Below are 16,733 nucleotides of genomic sequence, written 5' to 3'. Positions count from 1 at the left end.
TTTAAAATGTATGCATATTAATTTATTGGCTGGAAAATACATTATTACATGGTGCTTTTAAAATATGCTCACCTTCATCACTTACTGCCTGCTGTTTAACCAGCGTCATAGGAGATCTGGCAGGGGGTTTATTTAGTGGATGACGCCAACTTTTTGATGTTTTGTTTTTTTCTCCTTCAAATATCTACGAAAGACAACATATACTGTATTTAAGATGAGAGAAGAGAAGAGAAATTATGCAGTGTATTGTACAATATCTTGCTTTCATGATCGGTGTTTTTGGGGAAGGCTCATGCCCAGTCGCAAAAGGTTGCCCCAATTTTGATCATATATACAGTAAGACGAAACAGAAAATTCATGGTATTGGTATCATGGTTAGCAGATAGCACATATCTTCCAATTGCAATGCCAATTTAATTTAGTTTAGTAGTCTTCAAGAGAAAAAAAATAGAAATGACTTTTGCCATCACAAAATGGAAAAAGGATTGGGAACTCTTGGAGATAAGTTTAGAATACATCATTCTGGTAAATGAGAGCTTTTAAAAACATATACAATTTCTACTATTGTATCAGCTGGCAAGGTCTTGGCACCTCACATTGTGAAGCATTATTTGGGACAGTGGATATTTAACATTTCTCTAAGATGTTATGATCTGCTATAACCCATTCCTAATTAAGTTGGAGTACTGGGATGGTAACTCATATTCCTCTAGTTGAGGCTATTCTACACTGTTAGCACCTACTGTTAGAATTTCAGCAACATCTGAAAATACACTACTTTTTCAGAGAAAAAGTAATTATTCTCTAATTTTAATCTTGATGGTAGCAATACAGGTAGTCCTTGACTTACAACCATAATTGAGCCCATAATTATGGTCATAAGTCATGACAGTTGTAAAGCAGGTCATCACATGACTGCATCTGATGGAATGATCCTTTTTGTGATATAGTTATGTAAATATAGCACTCATAAAGCAAATGCCATATTGTTAAGCGAACACCATGGTTGTTAAGCAAACTCATTGTTCGCTATAAGACATTTTTTGGCGGAAATCAAAAGTAAATGCTGGTTTCTGAAAAAATCATAAATTGTGGTCATGTGGTTATGGGACACTGCAAATGGCTGTAAATCCAGTCCTGTTGCCTAGCATCCAAAATGCAGTCATGTGATCACTCGTGATGTTTTTTTCCCAGAAAGTGCTTGATAGAGACCAGAATGTAATCTATTAGCAACTTACAGCCATCGTATACTTCTGAGCTCTTGGGATAGCCAGGTCTGTCTGCTACCCTGAAGAGTGGTTAGCTTAATGCATTACACAGCTGGTCTTATGATTAAAGAATATAGTGGAGTCACTAAACAAAGCAAAGTATTTGTGCAGATATTTGAATCACATCTGGATAGAGTCCTTGGTAGACAGACATAGCATACAAACATATTAGAAAATATTCGGAAACCATTTAGGAATAACAAAAAGTACCCAAGCAAATGAATTAAATATAAGCTGATATGCAAAATCTCATTATTGAGGAGATGTTTATTAGCACATTATATTAAGATGGAAGGACTGGCTTTGAGATTGTTAAATCTCATCCCTTTATAGAACAAAAATGTTGGAAGAAGGTGCCTTATTCTTGCGTTTAAAATATACCTTCCACTTTCTCAGGAACCCTGTCAATCCAAAACTGTACAAGTGCCAAAAGCAAATCTAGTCCCAAGTTATTGCTTTTTGAAGTCTCATTTAAATGGGGAAAAAACTAAATACTTAATAGAAAGTAATATGCAATAAACAATTATAAAGGCACTAGTTCAAATCCTCACCATAATCATATACAAATATACAAAACTATAGCCACAGGTTATTACATTATCTCATTCTTACACACAGCTCATAATTGCAACATAATGCTGATCTACATGCAGTTGTTGCAAGCATTATTAATGTATCTTAAAACAATTTATGAAAGGATATCTGCCTTATTGTAACAGAAAAATATAAGAAACCAATTAGGGGATTTTATTATTGTTTCTAGCTAAATACTAGGTTTTCTCTCATATTCTATCATCTTTCCTGGTGCTTACCGTTGATATTTCCCCTGGTTCCAGATCACTTTTATTGCTTTCAGCATCACTAATCTCATCCTCTTCTGTGGATACACTACTAATTTCTTCTTTCTCAAAGCTCACAATTTCAGAAGCAGAATCCTCTGGAGCTTGCCTTGAAATATTTGAAGCTTTTAAAACATCTTGATTGCCGCCAGGATATGAAAGCAAAGCCACTTTAGATTCTTCAGAACAAATATGTGCAACGTCAGAGACTTCTTTCTCTTCCTTTTCAGACTGTACATTATGCGTTTGAGGAACTTGATCAAGTTGTGAACTTGAAGGGGAATGACCTAAATAAAATTCACCATAAAGACAAAATAGACACTAACAGTTCTTATTCATTTCATTATTATACAAAAAACCTATCTGCAGACATTTTAAGTTTAGTGATAGATAATTGATTTCAACATCAAATATTTTAACAGTTGAGAAATAACTGATACTTTTAAACCTTCAGATTAAAATTGAATAAAGTCATTTCTTCTTTGTTAAATTTTGGAGAAATGGATTTGTTAATCTAAATATTTTTGGTATGTATTTATTGGATCTAGGGTCATTCTACAGGCAAAAAATACTTCCTGTGCTGAATAGTGTACTGTAATGAAAACACATTTTCATAATGAATACTATAATAAAAACATGTTTTCTAGTATCACTTCTTTTTACAGTCCACAATATATGTTGCCCACTATTATGAACAGTCTCTCTCTACCCATTTTATCAAATTGTTCGGAGACATTAGTATTCTTGAAAGTAGAGATTTAGTGAAGATTACATCTTCCATTATAATATAAAAATGCCAAATTAGATTCTCAGTCTTCCATGAACAAAATTAGTCTTTTCAACTTTAAGGAAGGAAATTCTAAATCCAACTCTATGTTTTTAAACTATTTTATTAGCTTAGCACAATTCAATTCTAATCCTTGGTAAACAGTTACAGAACAAGCAGACTTAGACATCGCTTCTTTAATAGTAATATAAGTGAGGAAGGGGCCTTCTATTTAATAGGAAAAACCAGGCTGTAATTCCAGTAGTTTTGTGCCATGTAACAATATGCTTACATGGAACACTGTGAAAAACTATACATTATAAGGTACATAGGTACTTTATTTGAAGGGCCTTTTTGCAATTTAATCCCTTCCTAAATATACTTTATATATTAGTAGTTATTATTTTCCCTGTTGTTATCCACTCCTCAGCTGTTAGGAAATCATGAGATAAAGTTGAAACTTTAAGAGCACTTAGCAATAGTTGTCTTCTGAATTATTACTGCTTTATTGGGACAACATTCCATTATTTATTATTGACAAATATTACAAGGGTACTAAGCATAACATAAATGATCATGATTGTGTAATATCACTGCAGGAATAAAGAAGCATAATGGAACAGAATAGGGTATAAATTAGAATCACAATATCAACAATCTGCAAAATATATGAAAAAATAAATACCATTTATCTCACCCAGTATCTTTTTGTTATCCAATAAATTTTTATCTATGTGCATGCTGCTTGGGACTTGTTCTTCCCCAGAAGGCACTCCTGTGTCTACTGGCTTTACTTTTTGTGATGGTTTGTCTTTGACCTTGAAGCAATCTGTAGCTGCTTCAGTGGCTGTGATTTCTGTACCAACCATTATGGTTGATGGCTTCTTGTCTTCATGAGTTTTAAGCTTTTTTGATCGTGATTGGGTATGCTGGAAGCTGTTATAAGAGATACTGCTGTCAAAATGGAACATCTGGCTTGAGTAAGATAAAATAGCTACCAATAGAAATGTTCTTTCTGCTTGCTTTAAGAAATGAAAAAAATGACATTTTTTCATCTTTTTGTGTAGAGATAGTTTACAATTTATTAACGAAGAGATTAACAATAGAGTAAAATTAACCTTTTAATCTGTCATTACTACACTTTAAAACTAGCATTAAACTAAAATGACCTCAAATAACCCTGCTAAAGCAAGTTCCATAGTTGGTTACTTGGTTCACCATTATTTAGAATGTGACAGTGCTTATAATCGCATTCTATCAATCTTTAGCAATGATGCTCAGCAGGGCTTTTTTTGTCATAAAACGCCCAGAATGGAGTTCCGGCACCTTTTTTGGATGTAACCTTGTAGGGTAGGCAAGGCGGGTTGTATGACGTGTGTGAGTTCCGGCACCTTTTTTTTCTTTTTCTTTTTTTTTACAAAAAAAGCACTGATGCTCAGTCACAAAATGTGGAAGACACTTTGACAATTGACTCTTCTGTAGCATTTACAGAAACTATACAGGTTTTTTGTTTGTCAGTCACAAGTACAGCTTCAGCAACAGCTCTAACTCTAACTGAATTGAACTACATGTAGTCCTCGATGTACAATCACAATTGATCCCAAAATTTCCATTGCTAAGCAAGACAGTTCATAAGTGAGTTTTGCTCAATTTTACGACCTGTCTTGCCACACTTGTTAAGTGAATCACAGCAGTTGTTAAGATATTGATATTGTTGCTCAGTGAATCTGGCTTCCCTATTGACTCTGCTTGTCAGAAGTTCACAAAAAGTGATCACATGATCCTGGGACTCTGCAACCATCATAAATACAAGCCAGCTGCCAAGTGTCTGAATCCTGATCACATGGCTACAGGGCTGCTGCAGTGGTTGTAAGTATAAAAATGGTCATAATGGCCACTTTTTTCTGTGCCATTTTAACTTCAAATGGTTACTAAACAAATGATTGTAACTCAAGGACTACCTGTACATACTGAGAATTTATTTCTATAGTAGAAACTACTAGACTACAGTGTATAAGATTTTAGAAATTATATTTAGCTATTAAGATTATTCACAATCAACAAAAGATGGAGAACCTGACTGGTGCTCTTTCAAATTCTAATGCACACATATTATTGCTCTTTTATTAGCAAACTGCTTCTATCTGAGGATGAATTCCCATCTTTTGACACATGCTGCTGAAATGGACTATTACTTAACAAAAAGAAAGTTTCCTATTTTTAGAAAAAATGGAAATAGAGAAGTCTCTGTCTGAAAGCCATCTTAATTTTACCCAAAGTTTTTCACTTGAGCATGATAAATAGCTCTAGAAAATGTATCTGAGTGCTGAACCATTAGAAGAGTGTCTTCTAGAACAATTCCAATATATCTGAAACTAGAAAAACTACCAGCTCAAAGCAAGAATTTCAAACCAGTATTATATTTTGCCATTGTTCTTTTAAATAAACCAGATACTAAGGTTATTTCTTCTCAATCTGATGAGTCTAATAAATACATTTTTAAAAATCTACATAATTTCCCTTAAGCTGTAGTATAATTTATATTTTTCATTGAGGCATGAAGGCACTGTTGAAGCTGATGGTGCCTATTAATTCTCTAGCAATGCTATATAACGTGATCGTGATTTGCCCTTTAAAAATCTATTGCACAAATCATGTCACAATAATGATTTCCATCTTTACATAAGTACCTTAAATTAAGCAGTATTAACATAAATGATTGCAACACAAATATTATCACTTAACTTTTTCTTTAACCTGGTGTTTCTATATACATGGGATTCTGTCTGAAAATGTATTATTCCCAAGAGTAAAATTATAATATTTTTCTGTGACATATTAGAGCAAAGATGAAACTGAACATTTTATCTTCATTTTGGAGATAAACATCTCATGTGTGTTTTCACTTGTGTGAGGACTATTAATTAAGCAGCACAAAAATGCAACCACCAGTTTAGCATAGTGGATAACTGCAATCCATGTACATACATCTGATAAAACTTTTGACATAATTACTACAATGTATCCATTTCTAATTTTAACTTTACTATCCAGATAAATATAGGTTGTACTGACAAGGAAATAATTTCTCTGACAAGTACAAATGGTACTTGTATAATAAATATGCCAAATTCTGTAGCAATATAAAAGTAACACTGAATAATTATATGACCTGCAGTTAAAGCTTATCAAGTTGTAAATGCTAGTATGCATATGTATTAATAATTAGATATGAGATGTTTGTTTAAAGTGTAATATCCTGCAAGAATTGTCATTTTTGGAGAGAAGATTATAAAAAAAATAATAAAGAGATCAAGAAGAGATCAAGCAAGGGCATATCTATCACAGAAGTCAAGTAATGATTAGGCAATGATTCAATCATTTGCTATATTGGAATGAGAATAGGAAACTTTTAAATAACATTCCCAGGGTTGATATAAGAAATAATTCAATTTCTTTATCAGATTTGGAGATGAGTTAAAGCAAAACTCATTCAATATTTATACTGAAAATCTGGGGTGAAGGAGATAATCGTAATCAATTTAATAGTATTGAAAAACATGTATGATCATTAAAAGTTTTATTAATCAAATAACAATCCTCAAATTATTCCTGCAAATTTTTATAAGTCTAAAGAAGAACTGTGGTTTCTCAAATAAATTTTGTTGAGAGTTCTCTCGTTCCAGTCAAAATATCATTGTGAGCAGTGGTGGAATTCAAATATGTGAACAAGCAGTTCTCTGTGTGGATGCCGCTTCCGAAAGTCCATTCTGGGCCTGGACAACAAAAAAGTAGCTACCGGATCTGCAGAAGTGGTGAGAACCGGCCGAATCCCACCACTGATTCTGAGACATAATGCAGGCACAGCTCGTATTTCTCATGATAGTGCTGCCTAACATAATGTAGAGCATGGAATATATCATATTTTCCACATCCACAGCGGCCATTTACATCCAAAGTGCAATAACGTCTAATTAGCTACATCTATTTTACCACAGTATATTATAGTCATAACATTGATTAAATTCATTAAACATTTCAAATGCAATTATTTTACCAATCTGACATAAATATATTTTATAATAGAATGTAACAAATATCTATTAAAATGAAGGATATTACTAAATCAAATTTTAGTTGTCAGCTCCTCTTAGAAGACATTACCTGTTGATTAGATCATTTGCAAAGGCTCTATATCAGGAGTGTCAAACTGGCGGCCTGCGGGCCAGATGCAGGCCATGCCCACCCTGGCTCCGCAAAGGCAAAAAAGTCGCAATATGTCATGTGACGCGATCAAGTTTGACACCCATGCTCTATACGTTTGGTTAGAACTAACCCAGGAAAAGCACCTGGTTTTTGATTCTGTAATTCTTTTCCTAAAGAGCTTGCTTCATTCCCTAATTTACATTTCAAGACTGGGTTTTTTAAAAAGAGGCAGAATTTGTTTTTGTTCTGTTTTTGTCTAATCTTTTATGAAATTGAACTATGAATGAATTGTGACCGTCAGGAGCTGCTAGCTGTTATATTGCATTTTTATTTTGTGTGTCATTTTTATTTTCAAGTCTTTATTTTACTAGACATTCTTGTAATTACTACTATATATGACTTAGTGCACAGAAGAGAAATTTCAGCAAACTTTAACATTGTGCATTTCCCTGTCTCCTCTCAAACTTTGGTGTGGCTTCAAAGAGAAATCTGAAAGCATCTACCACACTTTAGAATAAACACAGATGTCAATTTTTGAAGTATTTTTAGTATCTGTAAATTATAAATCCTGATCTAACAGAAAAACAGACAACACTACATAAATACGTCTATTAAAGCTTTCTACATTTTGAAGCGTTCAGATGTATTGATCTATAGTTCCCATAATTGTCTGATCTTTCATCCACACTGGCATGGGGACTATTGTCTAAAATATTTAAAGGACGTTAGATAAGAAAAGAGGAATATAAACACATAAATTGGAAAAATATTGGGCAAGTAGAAAACAATGTGTTTTTATGTTGGGGGAAAACATCAAAATAGATGTTGGGTGTTAAAAATAATGTTTACTTATTAAAATATATTTATTTGATCACATAATAATAGGTATACAAAAAAGATAAAATATATGTTTTTGATGAAAAGCATTGTTTAGAAAATTGCCTCTTTTGTTCTTTTTTATGCCTTGGAATTAGCCCTGATTCCTGGTCATTGCTGGACAAGTCTATGCAATTTTCTTGGCAACATTTTCAGAACACCTCCATAAAGAGAAAAAGTCTAAATATTATATTAATGCTCAGACCTCCAAACATTAAAGTTTCAATAATGCTTTCTTGTTCAATTTTTCAAAATCAATATATGTATTCAGTAAACATGTCCATGATGAAATACGACCTTTTGACACCCAAGATCAGTGTTAAATTTAACAAGACACAAATTAACTAGAATAAAATAAAATAAAAACTTCTAAATACAACATCTGAGACATGAAACCATATACTTTAAGTTTAACTATAAATAGTGGAAAACATTATTACCACCTGGAACATCTCTTTGTTTTCTTTCTTCTCTGCAACCAGGCCTTCACCTCAGGGGTGGTTTCAGGGGTGGGTTTTGTATGATCAATATTATACAAATCCTTTCCTTGTTTCCACAGCTGGTATCTATCTGGTTGAAATTTTCTCACAAAGATGTCCATTGATATTGTCACCATGTCTTTTCTACAGGTACACTAGGGAAGGGATTAATTGGATATGTTAAAATAAGCTCATATACAAAGAATAAAGTACAGTAAATAAAACCACTGAAGTAACGCACAGAATTCTCTGAATAACAAGCCGTCTTTTAGGACAAGAGCTCCAACAAATGGTAAAATCAATTAAAAGCAGTTACAACACCAATCCTCAGGTTACAGCAGTAATCATAGAACAGGGATTGATGTTGCTAAATGATGCATTCATAAAGTGCAACATCACATGAGGGTACCGCTTAGCAATGGCAATCCTAGCAGTCCCAGCTGCATCATAATCCACAGACTACAGGGGTTGTGAAACAGGAAAAGGCAGGAATCTAATTTAAGGAATGCAGGGGAATGTGGATGTTATGGGTCAGCAGGCTGGGAAGAGCAACATGACACTAGGAGAGTGTTGCAGGTCCACGCTATAGTGTGTGGACAAGTGCATGTTACAGAGTATGAGCAGGTGGGGGTGAGATTGGAGCCCTCAGGAGAAAACGCAGCAGAAGTGACTTATGGGAGCGACTTTTCCTGGTGTCAGAAGCCGGCAGCAAAAATTACAAATGGTGATCGCAGCTTGGTGTAAACCAACAAGTTTGCAGATATACTTCAAAGTACTATTTTTAACCTATACAAATCTACAGTGCTTGGCTTCTAGGTATCTTCAGCTCCTTGCCCTCAAGGTAAAACTAACCTGACCTATAAACAGAAGAATAACTATCTGTAAGAATGGCTTCAAGTTCAATAAACAGTATTTTTTAAGCAAATGGAATTCCAGTCTTAATGTATTAAAGCACTTCTTTTCTTATGCATATTTCCTATCATAATATTACTATAGGCCTCAGAATCATTTTTTTTCAGATGCTTTGCAGTGCTTCTTCATCACATATTCCGATGTATTTCTGGAGCTCTTTTCAAACATAAGCACTGATTGCATCACATAATGAAATTAATTGTAGAGAAATGCAGAAATAAAGTTAACGAAGGAATACAAAAACCGTTTGCAGAAGCATTAAGAGATAATAAGAGAATGTAAATGACAACATAGTCTTACAAAAGGGGGAACATAAGAATGAGACTCAGAATAACCCTGCCTTTATTGTACATAGTTATACAAACCAGGAAAAAAAACCTGACAGATTTTCAAGATCCTGTTATTGTACCCTACAACAGAGCTCCAATCATTCTTACGCTGTTTTTTTATCTTTCCTGACATATATATTCATGCTACCACAAATTAAAATGGATTTATTTTGGCATAGTGATATTTCTTCACACATCTTTTCTGTACTTAATCTAATCTATTTCCTTAATCTATTAAGGAAATTAAAACATATACTTAATTATTTTCATTATAAAAAGATACTTAGTTTGAGTCAAATATGTCCTTTTAAATAGAGAAAGAGGATGGAAATAACTTTTGCTATTTTTTATCCCATTGTTTCATTCTTGATGAATGAAATTGATGGTTGAGGGAACATAAGAAACATGTGGTAAGTGATCCTGGGAGCAGGAGATGGAAGGAGAAACTGGTCAAGTGACCTCCCTCTTCTTCCATGATCAAATCTCTACTATTCTTCTGAATATTAAGCATGTTGTTGTTAGTTGTGAAGTCATGTCCGACCCATCGCGACCCCATGGACAACGTTCTCCAGGCCTTCCTGTCCTCTACCATCTTCTGGAGTCCATTTAGGCTCATGCCTACTGCTTCAGTAACTCCATCCAGCCACCTCATTTTCTGTCGTTCCCTTCTTCTCTTGCCCTCAACCTTTCCCAGCATTAGGTTCTTCTCCAATGAGTCCTTCCTTCTCATTAGAAGCTCATTAGGTGGCCAAAGTATTTGAGTTTCAACTTCAGGATCTGGCCTTCTAAAGAGCAGTCAGGGTTGATATCTAGGACTGACCGGTTTGATCGCCTTGCAGTCCAAGGGACTCGCAGGAGTCTTCTCCAGCACCATAGTTCACTGCCATACATTGCAACTGGGAAGACCATGGCCTTGACTATACGCACTTTTTTTGGCAGGTGATGTTTCTGCTTTTTAGTGTGCTGTCTAGATTTGCCATGGTTTTCCTCCCCAGGAGCAAGCATCTTTTTAATTTCTTGGCTGCAGTCCCCTCTGCAGTGATCTTGGAGCCCAGGAAAATAAAATCTGTCACTACCTCCATTTCTTCCCCATCTATTTGCCAGGAATTGAGAGGGCTGGATGCCATGATCTTGGTTTTCTTAATGTTAAGTTTCAACCCAACTTTTGCACTCTTCTTCTTCACCAGCAACAAGAGGCTCTTTAGTTCCTCTTCACTTTCTGCCATTAGAGTGGTATCATCTGCATATCTTAGGTTGTTGATATTCCTCCCGGCAATCTTAATTCCAACTTTTGATTCATCTAGCCCTGCCTTTCTCATGATGTGCTCTGCATGTAAGTTAAACGGACAGAGCAACAGTATACACCCTTGCTGGACTCCTTTCCCAATTTTGAACCAATCAGTGGTTCTGTGTCCAGTTCTCACTATTGCTTCTTGACCCGCATATAGGTTTCTCAAGAGACAAATAAGATGGTCTGGTATTCCCACCTCTTTAAGAACTTGCCACAGTTTGTTGTGATCCACACAATCAAAGGCTTTACCATAGTCAATGAAGCAGAAGTAGATGTTTTTCTAGAACTCCCTAGCTTTCTCCATGATCCAGCATAAGTTGGCAATTTGATCTCTAGTTTCTCTGCCTCTTCGAAATCCTGCCTGTACTTCTGGTAGTTCTCGATCCACATACTGCTGGAGTCTAGCTTGTAGGATTTTAAGCATAATTTTACTAGCATGAGAAATGAGTGCAATGGTGCGATAGTTTGAACATTCTTTGGCACTGCCTTTCTTTGGAATTGGAATGTAAACTGATCTTTTCCAATCCTGTGGCCACTGTTGAGTTTTCCAAATTTGCTGGCAAATTGAGTGTGGCACTTTTACTGCACCGTCTTTTAAGATTTTGAATAGCTCAACTGGAATACTGTGACCTCCGCTAGCTTTGTTTTTGCTCAGCTTTCCTAAGGCCCACTTCACTTCACATTCTAGGATGTCTGGCTCAAGGTCAGTGCCTACCTCATCGTGGTTATCAGGGACATTAAGCTCGTTCTTGTATAGTTCTTCTGTGTAATTTTGCCACCTCTTCTTAATCTCTTCTGCCTCTGTTAGGTCCCTGCCATTTTGGTCCTTTATCATACCCATTTTTGCATGAAACATTCCCTTCATCTCTCCAATTTTCTTGAAGAGATCTCTGGTCCTCCCTATTCTATTGTTTTCTTCTATTTCTTTGCACTGTTCATTTAAGAAGGCATTCTTATCTCTTCTAGCTATTCTCTGGAATTCTGCATTCAATTGGGCGTATCTTTCTTTTTCTCCATTGCCTTTCGCTTCCCTCCTTTCCTCAGCTATTTGCAAAGCTTCCTCAGACAGCCATTTTGCTTTCTTGCATTTCTTTTTCTTTGGGATGGTTTTAGTTGCTACCTCTTGTACAATGTTGCGAACCTCTGTCCATAGTTCTTCAGGCACTCTGTCTATCAGATCTAACTCCTTAAATCTATTTGTCACCTCTACTGTATATTCGTCAGGGATATGATTTAGTTCATACCTGAGTGGCCTAGTGCTTTTCCCTACTTTCTTTAGTTTAAGCCTAAATTTTGCAATGAGAAGCTCATGGTCTGAGCCACAGTCAGCTCCTGGTCTTGTTTTTACTGACTGTATAGAGCTTTTCCATCTTTGGTTGTAGAGCACATAGCCAATCTGATTTCTGTGTTGACCGTCTGGCGATGTCCATGTGTAGAGCCGTCTCTTGGGTTGTTGGAAAAGAGTGTTTGCTATGACCATCGTATTCTCTTGACAAAATTCTATCAGCCTGTGCCCTGCTTCATTTTGTACTCCAAGGCCAAACTTGGCTGTTATTCCTGTTATTTTTTGGCTTCCTACTTTAGCATTCCAATCCCCCATGATGATAAGGACATCATTTTTTGGTGTTAGTTCTATAAGGTGCTATAGGGCTTCATAGAACAGGTCAATTTCATCCTCTTCAGTACCAATGGTTGGGGCATAGACTTGGACTGTTGTGATATTGTATGGTTTGCCTTGGATTCGAACTGAGATCATTCTGTCATTTTGGGGATTGTATCCCAGTATTGCTTTTCCTACTCTTTTATTGACTATGAAGGCTACTCCATTTCTTCTGAAGGATTCTTGCCCGCAGTAGTATACCTGATGGTCATCTGAATTAAATTCACCCATTCCTGTCCATTTTAGTTCGCTGATACCTAAGATGTCGATGTTCAGTCTTGTCATCTCTTGTTTGACCACGTCCAGCTTGCCTTGATTCATGGATCTTACATTCCAGGTTCCTTTGGAGAAAAAATCTTTACAGCATCGGACTTTCCTTTCACCACCAGATACATCCACAGCTGAGCGTCCTTTTGGCTTTGGCCCAGTCACTTCATTCTTTCTGGCGCTAGTAGTACTAGCCCTCTGCTCTTCCCCAGTAGCATATTGGACGCCTTCCGACCTGAGGGGCTCATCTTCCAGCGTCATATCTTTTTGCCTTTTGGTACTGTCCATGGGGTTTTCATGGCAAAGATACTGGAGAAGGTTGCCATTTCCTTCTCCAATGGATCACGTTTTGTCAGAACTCTCTGCTATGACCTGTCCGTCTTGGGTGGCCCTGTACGGCATAGCTCATAGCTTCATTGAATTACGCAAGCCCCTTCACCACGACAAGGCAGTAATCCATGAAGGGGGAATATTAAGCATACACTCACTTTATTACTTTTGGAGGAGAAGCACATGAGAGGTAGTTCACAGAAGAGTCACAGTTTCTTCCCAACCTTCTCAATCACATGCCATCTAACGTCAAGGTACAGTGGTATCAATCATGAAAAACAATTCCTTAAATATTTAAAAAGGCTAAAATATGTGCTCCAAATGTTTCTGGAGTTTGAGGTAGGATGAATACCACTATTAATTCATTGATGAAATATGTCTTTTCTGAATATCCAGAGGTTTCTAGTCTTCAGAAAGCAAACTGTTTATATAAAAGTATAATAAACAATGTAAGGAACAAAGGGAAGTCATAATTTAAAATATAACACAAATTTTAGATTCACTGTTAGCATTTACAATCTGTCGGATAGACTGAGATTAACCGGTTGGATTCCACAGCCTTGAGGGCTGGTGGCAGAGAGGAGAGTATAATTCAGGTTTTGACAGGCAGAGAAAAATATAGTGGGAATCTGAGAGCTGGATGATTTGGGAATTAATGGTCAGTCCCACTTGCCAGCCTTGATGTCAACTGCTGGATCCTAGATAGCCCTGGGCTAGTATATAATAAGGTGACTCTCATCATTGATTTGATCATGAACAAGGGAGCTGACCTGGCATGTACAAATGACATCGGTTTGGGTCTAAAGGGAATTATCCTCTTGAAATATACCCAATTACTTCTGAAAAAGTGAGCAGGATCCTTGGGACTATTAACCCAACCATCTGTTTATTAATAATGGTGTGTGGCTGAGTCCATGCTACAGTATTGACTTGTTGAGGGAGGGGTTTAGCCAGCTGTGAAGGAGGTTATTCTATTTCCCCCTCCATAAAATGCTGTCAATGGATCCAATAGTTCTGGATTACCTTTGTCCGGGTTTACAAAGGTTAATGAGTAGATGGTGAAAAGCACAGCTTTAAAAAGCCCTGGAGGAAGTAACCTTTTAATCCAGGTTGAGACTGGGATACAATATAGAGATGGCATCGGCTGAACTTGTAGATGAAGTCTGCTTGGGATGCATAGGTGTGACTGTTCGGCTCTTTTTCATCTCTCAGCTGCTTTCAAAGACATTGGCCAGTATAATAGTTGTGCACCACCCATGGGGCACTGTGTGGTGATAGTTTTCTTCCTTTCTCTGTGGCTAGTTCAAGTTGGTGGGAGTTTTTTGTTTTGTTTTGTTTTGGAGGGGGGAGCATCAATCATCAAGCTCAAAACAGGGCTACCTATTAAATTATCACAAAATTCACTAAGCTACCTCAGAAAATCTTCCCGGGTTCAGAACTGTTTGGAATAATACTTTAAAACATGGCAATTATAGGCATTTTTAAAACACTTGCCATATATATTATTTGGGAAAGGGGAAGAAAATGCCATCACACAATAAAAACAAATATCTGAAACAAGGACTAGTTGTGCAGTGCAAGTGGCTCATTGTTTCGTAAAACATATTTGGAGATGAGAATTCTCTCAGGAAAGTTCAGAAGGAATACTTTCCATTTGTTTTATATATGCAGTAAGGCTATTTGTGACAAAACATGAGAATCAGCATAGTACAATATATGTAAATTTCACATCTATCTATCTATCTATATCTATCATCTATCTATCTATCTATCTATCTATCTATCATCTATCTATCTATCTATCTATCTATCTATCTATCTATCTATCTATCTATCTTATCTATCTACCTATCTATCTATCTTATCTATCTATCTATCTATCCATCTATCTATTTATCTATCTATTTGTTGTCAACATATGAGTATGGTCACCTATCTCAAAACACAACTCTGGGCAGCATGATTAATCTTCATGCTTTTCAAGAGACTCAATGGTATGAAGTCCATAAGATGTATGCTAGAAACTGAAATACATAATAAAAATAGACTTGCATAATTCAGTATGTGCCTATTCAAACAATTTACATAAGACTAAAGGAGTACTTGCCACTCATTTCTCTCAAATAACAAATAAATCTAGGTATCTAGGCTTCTGAGTATTGATTGAAATTCAAAAAATATCCTTCATTCTTTGCCTTCATTCATTTTTTTTTATTGAAAAGTTTTACAATACATTTTATCTTTAACAATCCCTCCCCCCCTCCCACCACCCAACCCTTCCTAACCCTCCCTAACCCTCCCCCCCCCTTTCCCCCTCCCCCCTCCCGGACTTCCCAGAGCTAAATACAAGGTATAAAAGTAAAAACTATCATAAACAACCATATGTCAACAACAATAAACTATTAAATCTATCGCACTCTAGCTCATATAAAATGACTACAAGCAATACTAATATCACATAAAAAAACTTATACAAATGCTAAATGAAACTTTTTGGTCCCATATTTGTTCTGGATATAATCAATCCACTTTTTCCACTCCATAATATAACGTTGTTGCGAATGGTCTTTCAAATAAGCCGAAATCTTTGCCATTTCCGCCAGGTCAGAAACTTTTATAGTCCATTCTTCTATAGTCGGCAGTTCCTCCTTCTTCCAATATTGACCTACTAAAAGTCTTGCTGCCGTAATTAAGTTCAACATCAGCTTAGTGTCCACAACAGTAGTATCCGTAATTATACCCAATAAAAACAGTTGTGGACAAAACTTTATCCTTTGCTTAAATATCTTCTGCATATTCCACCAAATTTTAATCCAAAAAGCTTTAACCTTTTTGCAGGTCCACCATATATGAAAATACGTTGCATCTTCGCCACCACATCTCCAGCATTTAGGTTGATAGTTCGGATACATACTTGCAAGCTTTTTAGGATCTAAATGCCATCTATAAAACATTTTATAAAAGTTCTCTCTTAAATTTTGAGCTTGCGTAAATTTGACTTTCCTCACCCAAATCTTTTCCCAAGTGTCCATTGTGATAACTTCTTGAATATTCTGAGCCCACTTTATCATACAATCTTTAACAAGTTCTGTTTCTGAGTCAATTTCTATCAATGCAAGATATATCCGTTTGATATGCGCTGGACCCTGATTTCTAATTTGCTTTACCAAATTTTCATCAGTCATTGAGAAACCAATTTTCTGGTCTTCTTTCCACCTGGCCCGTAATTGACCATATTAAAACCAAGTTTGGACAATCTTCTCATCTCGTAAAAGATTATACGGCTTCAGACACCATACATTCCTCTCCAAACTTAAGATCTCCTTGTACGTAGTCACATCATGTTTGAAGCCAACATTTATGTTTTCTATTGCATGTTTCGGAATTGCCCACAAAGGTATCTTGTAGTTTAACTTATGTCTATACTTTTTCCAAACTCTCAGCAATGCCTGTCTTAAAATATGCACCTTAAACACATTATCTACCTTCTTATCATACAATAAGTATGCA

The 16,733-nt window shown here is 35.9% G+C and overlaps 1 protein-coding gene across 1 annotated transcript in view; it reads right to left on the bottom strand.

Annotated features, from left to right (window-relative positions):
- The window catches only part of KDM4C (lysine demethylase 4C), a 218,205-nt gene that overhangs the window by 88,631 nt on the left and 112,841 nt on the right, over nucleotides 1–16,733 (bottom strand). Inside the window, exons 10-13 of the mRNA XM_081319370.1 lie at nucleotides 8,399–8,589; nucleotides 3,559–3,809; nucleotides 2,081–2,394; nucleotides 73–184 (exon numbers count right to left, since the gene is read on the bottom strand). Coding sequence (XP_081175496.1) covers nucleotides 73–184; nucleotides 2,081–2,394; nucleotides 3,559–3,809; nucleotides 8,399–8,589 — 868 coding nt within the window. The remainder of the gene's footprint in view (nucleotides 1–72; nucleotides 185–2,080; nucleotides 2,395–3,558; nucleotides 3,810–8,398; nucleotides 8,590–16,733) is intronic.

The sequence above is a fragment of the Vipera berus genome (assembly GCF_964194415.1).
Source record: "Vipera berus genome assembly, chromosome: 2".
Taxonomy (NCBI): domain Eukaryota; kingdom Metazoa; phylum Chordata; class Lepidosauria; order Squamata; family Viperidae; genus Vipera; species Vipera berus.
The sequence above is the reverse complement of the archived record's forward strand: the minus strand, read 5'-3'. Positions and strand labels throughout refer to the sequence as shown.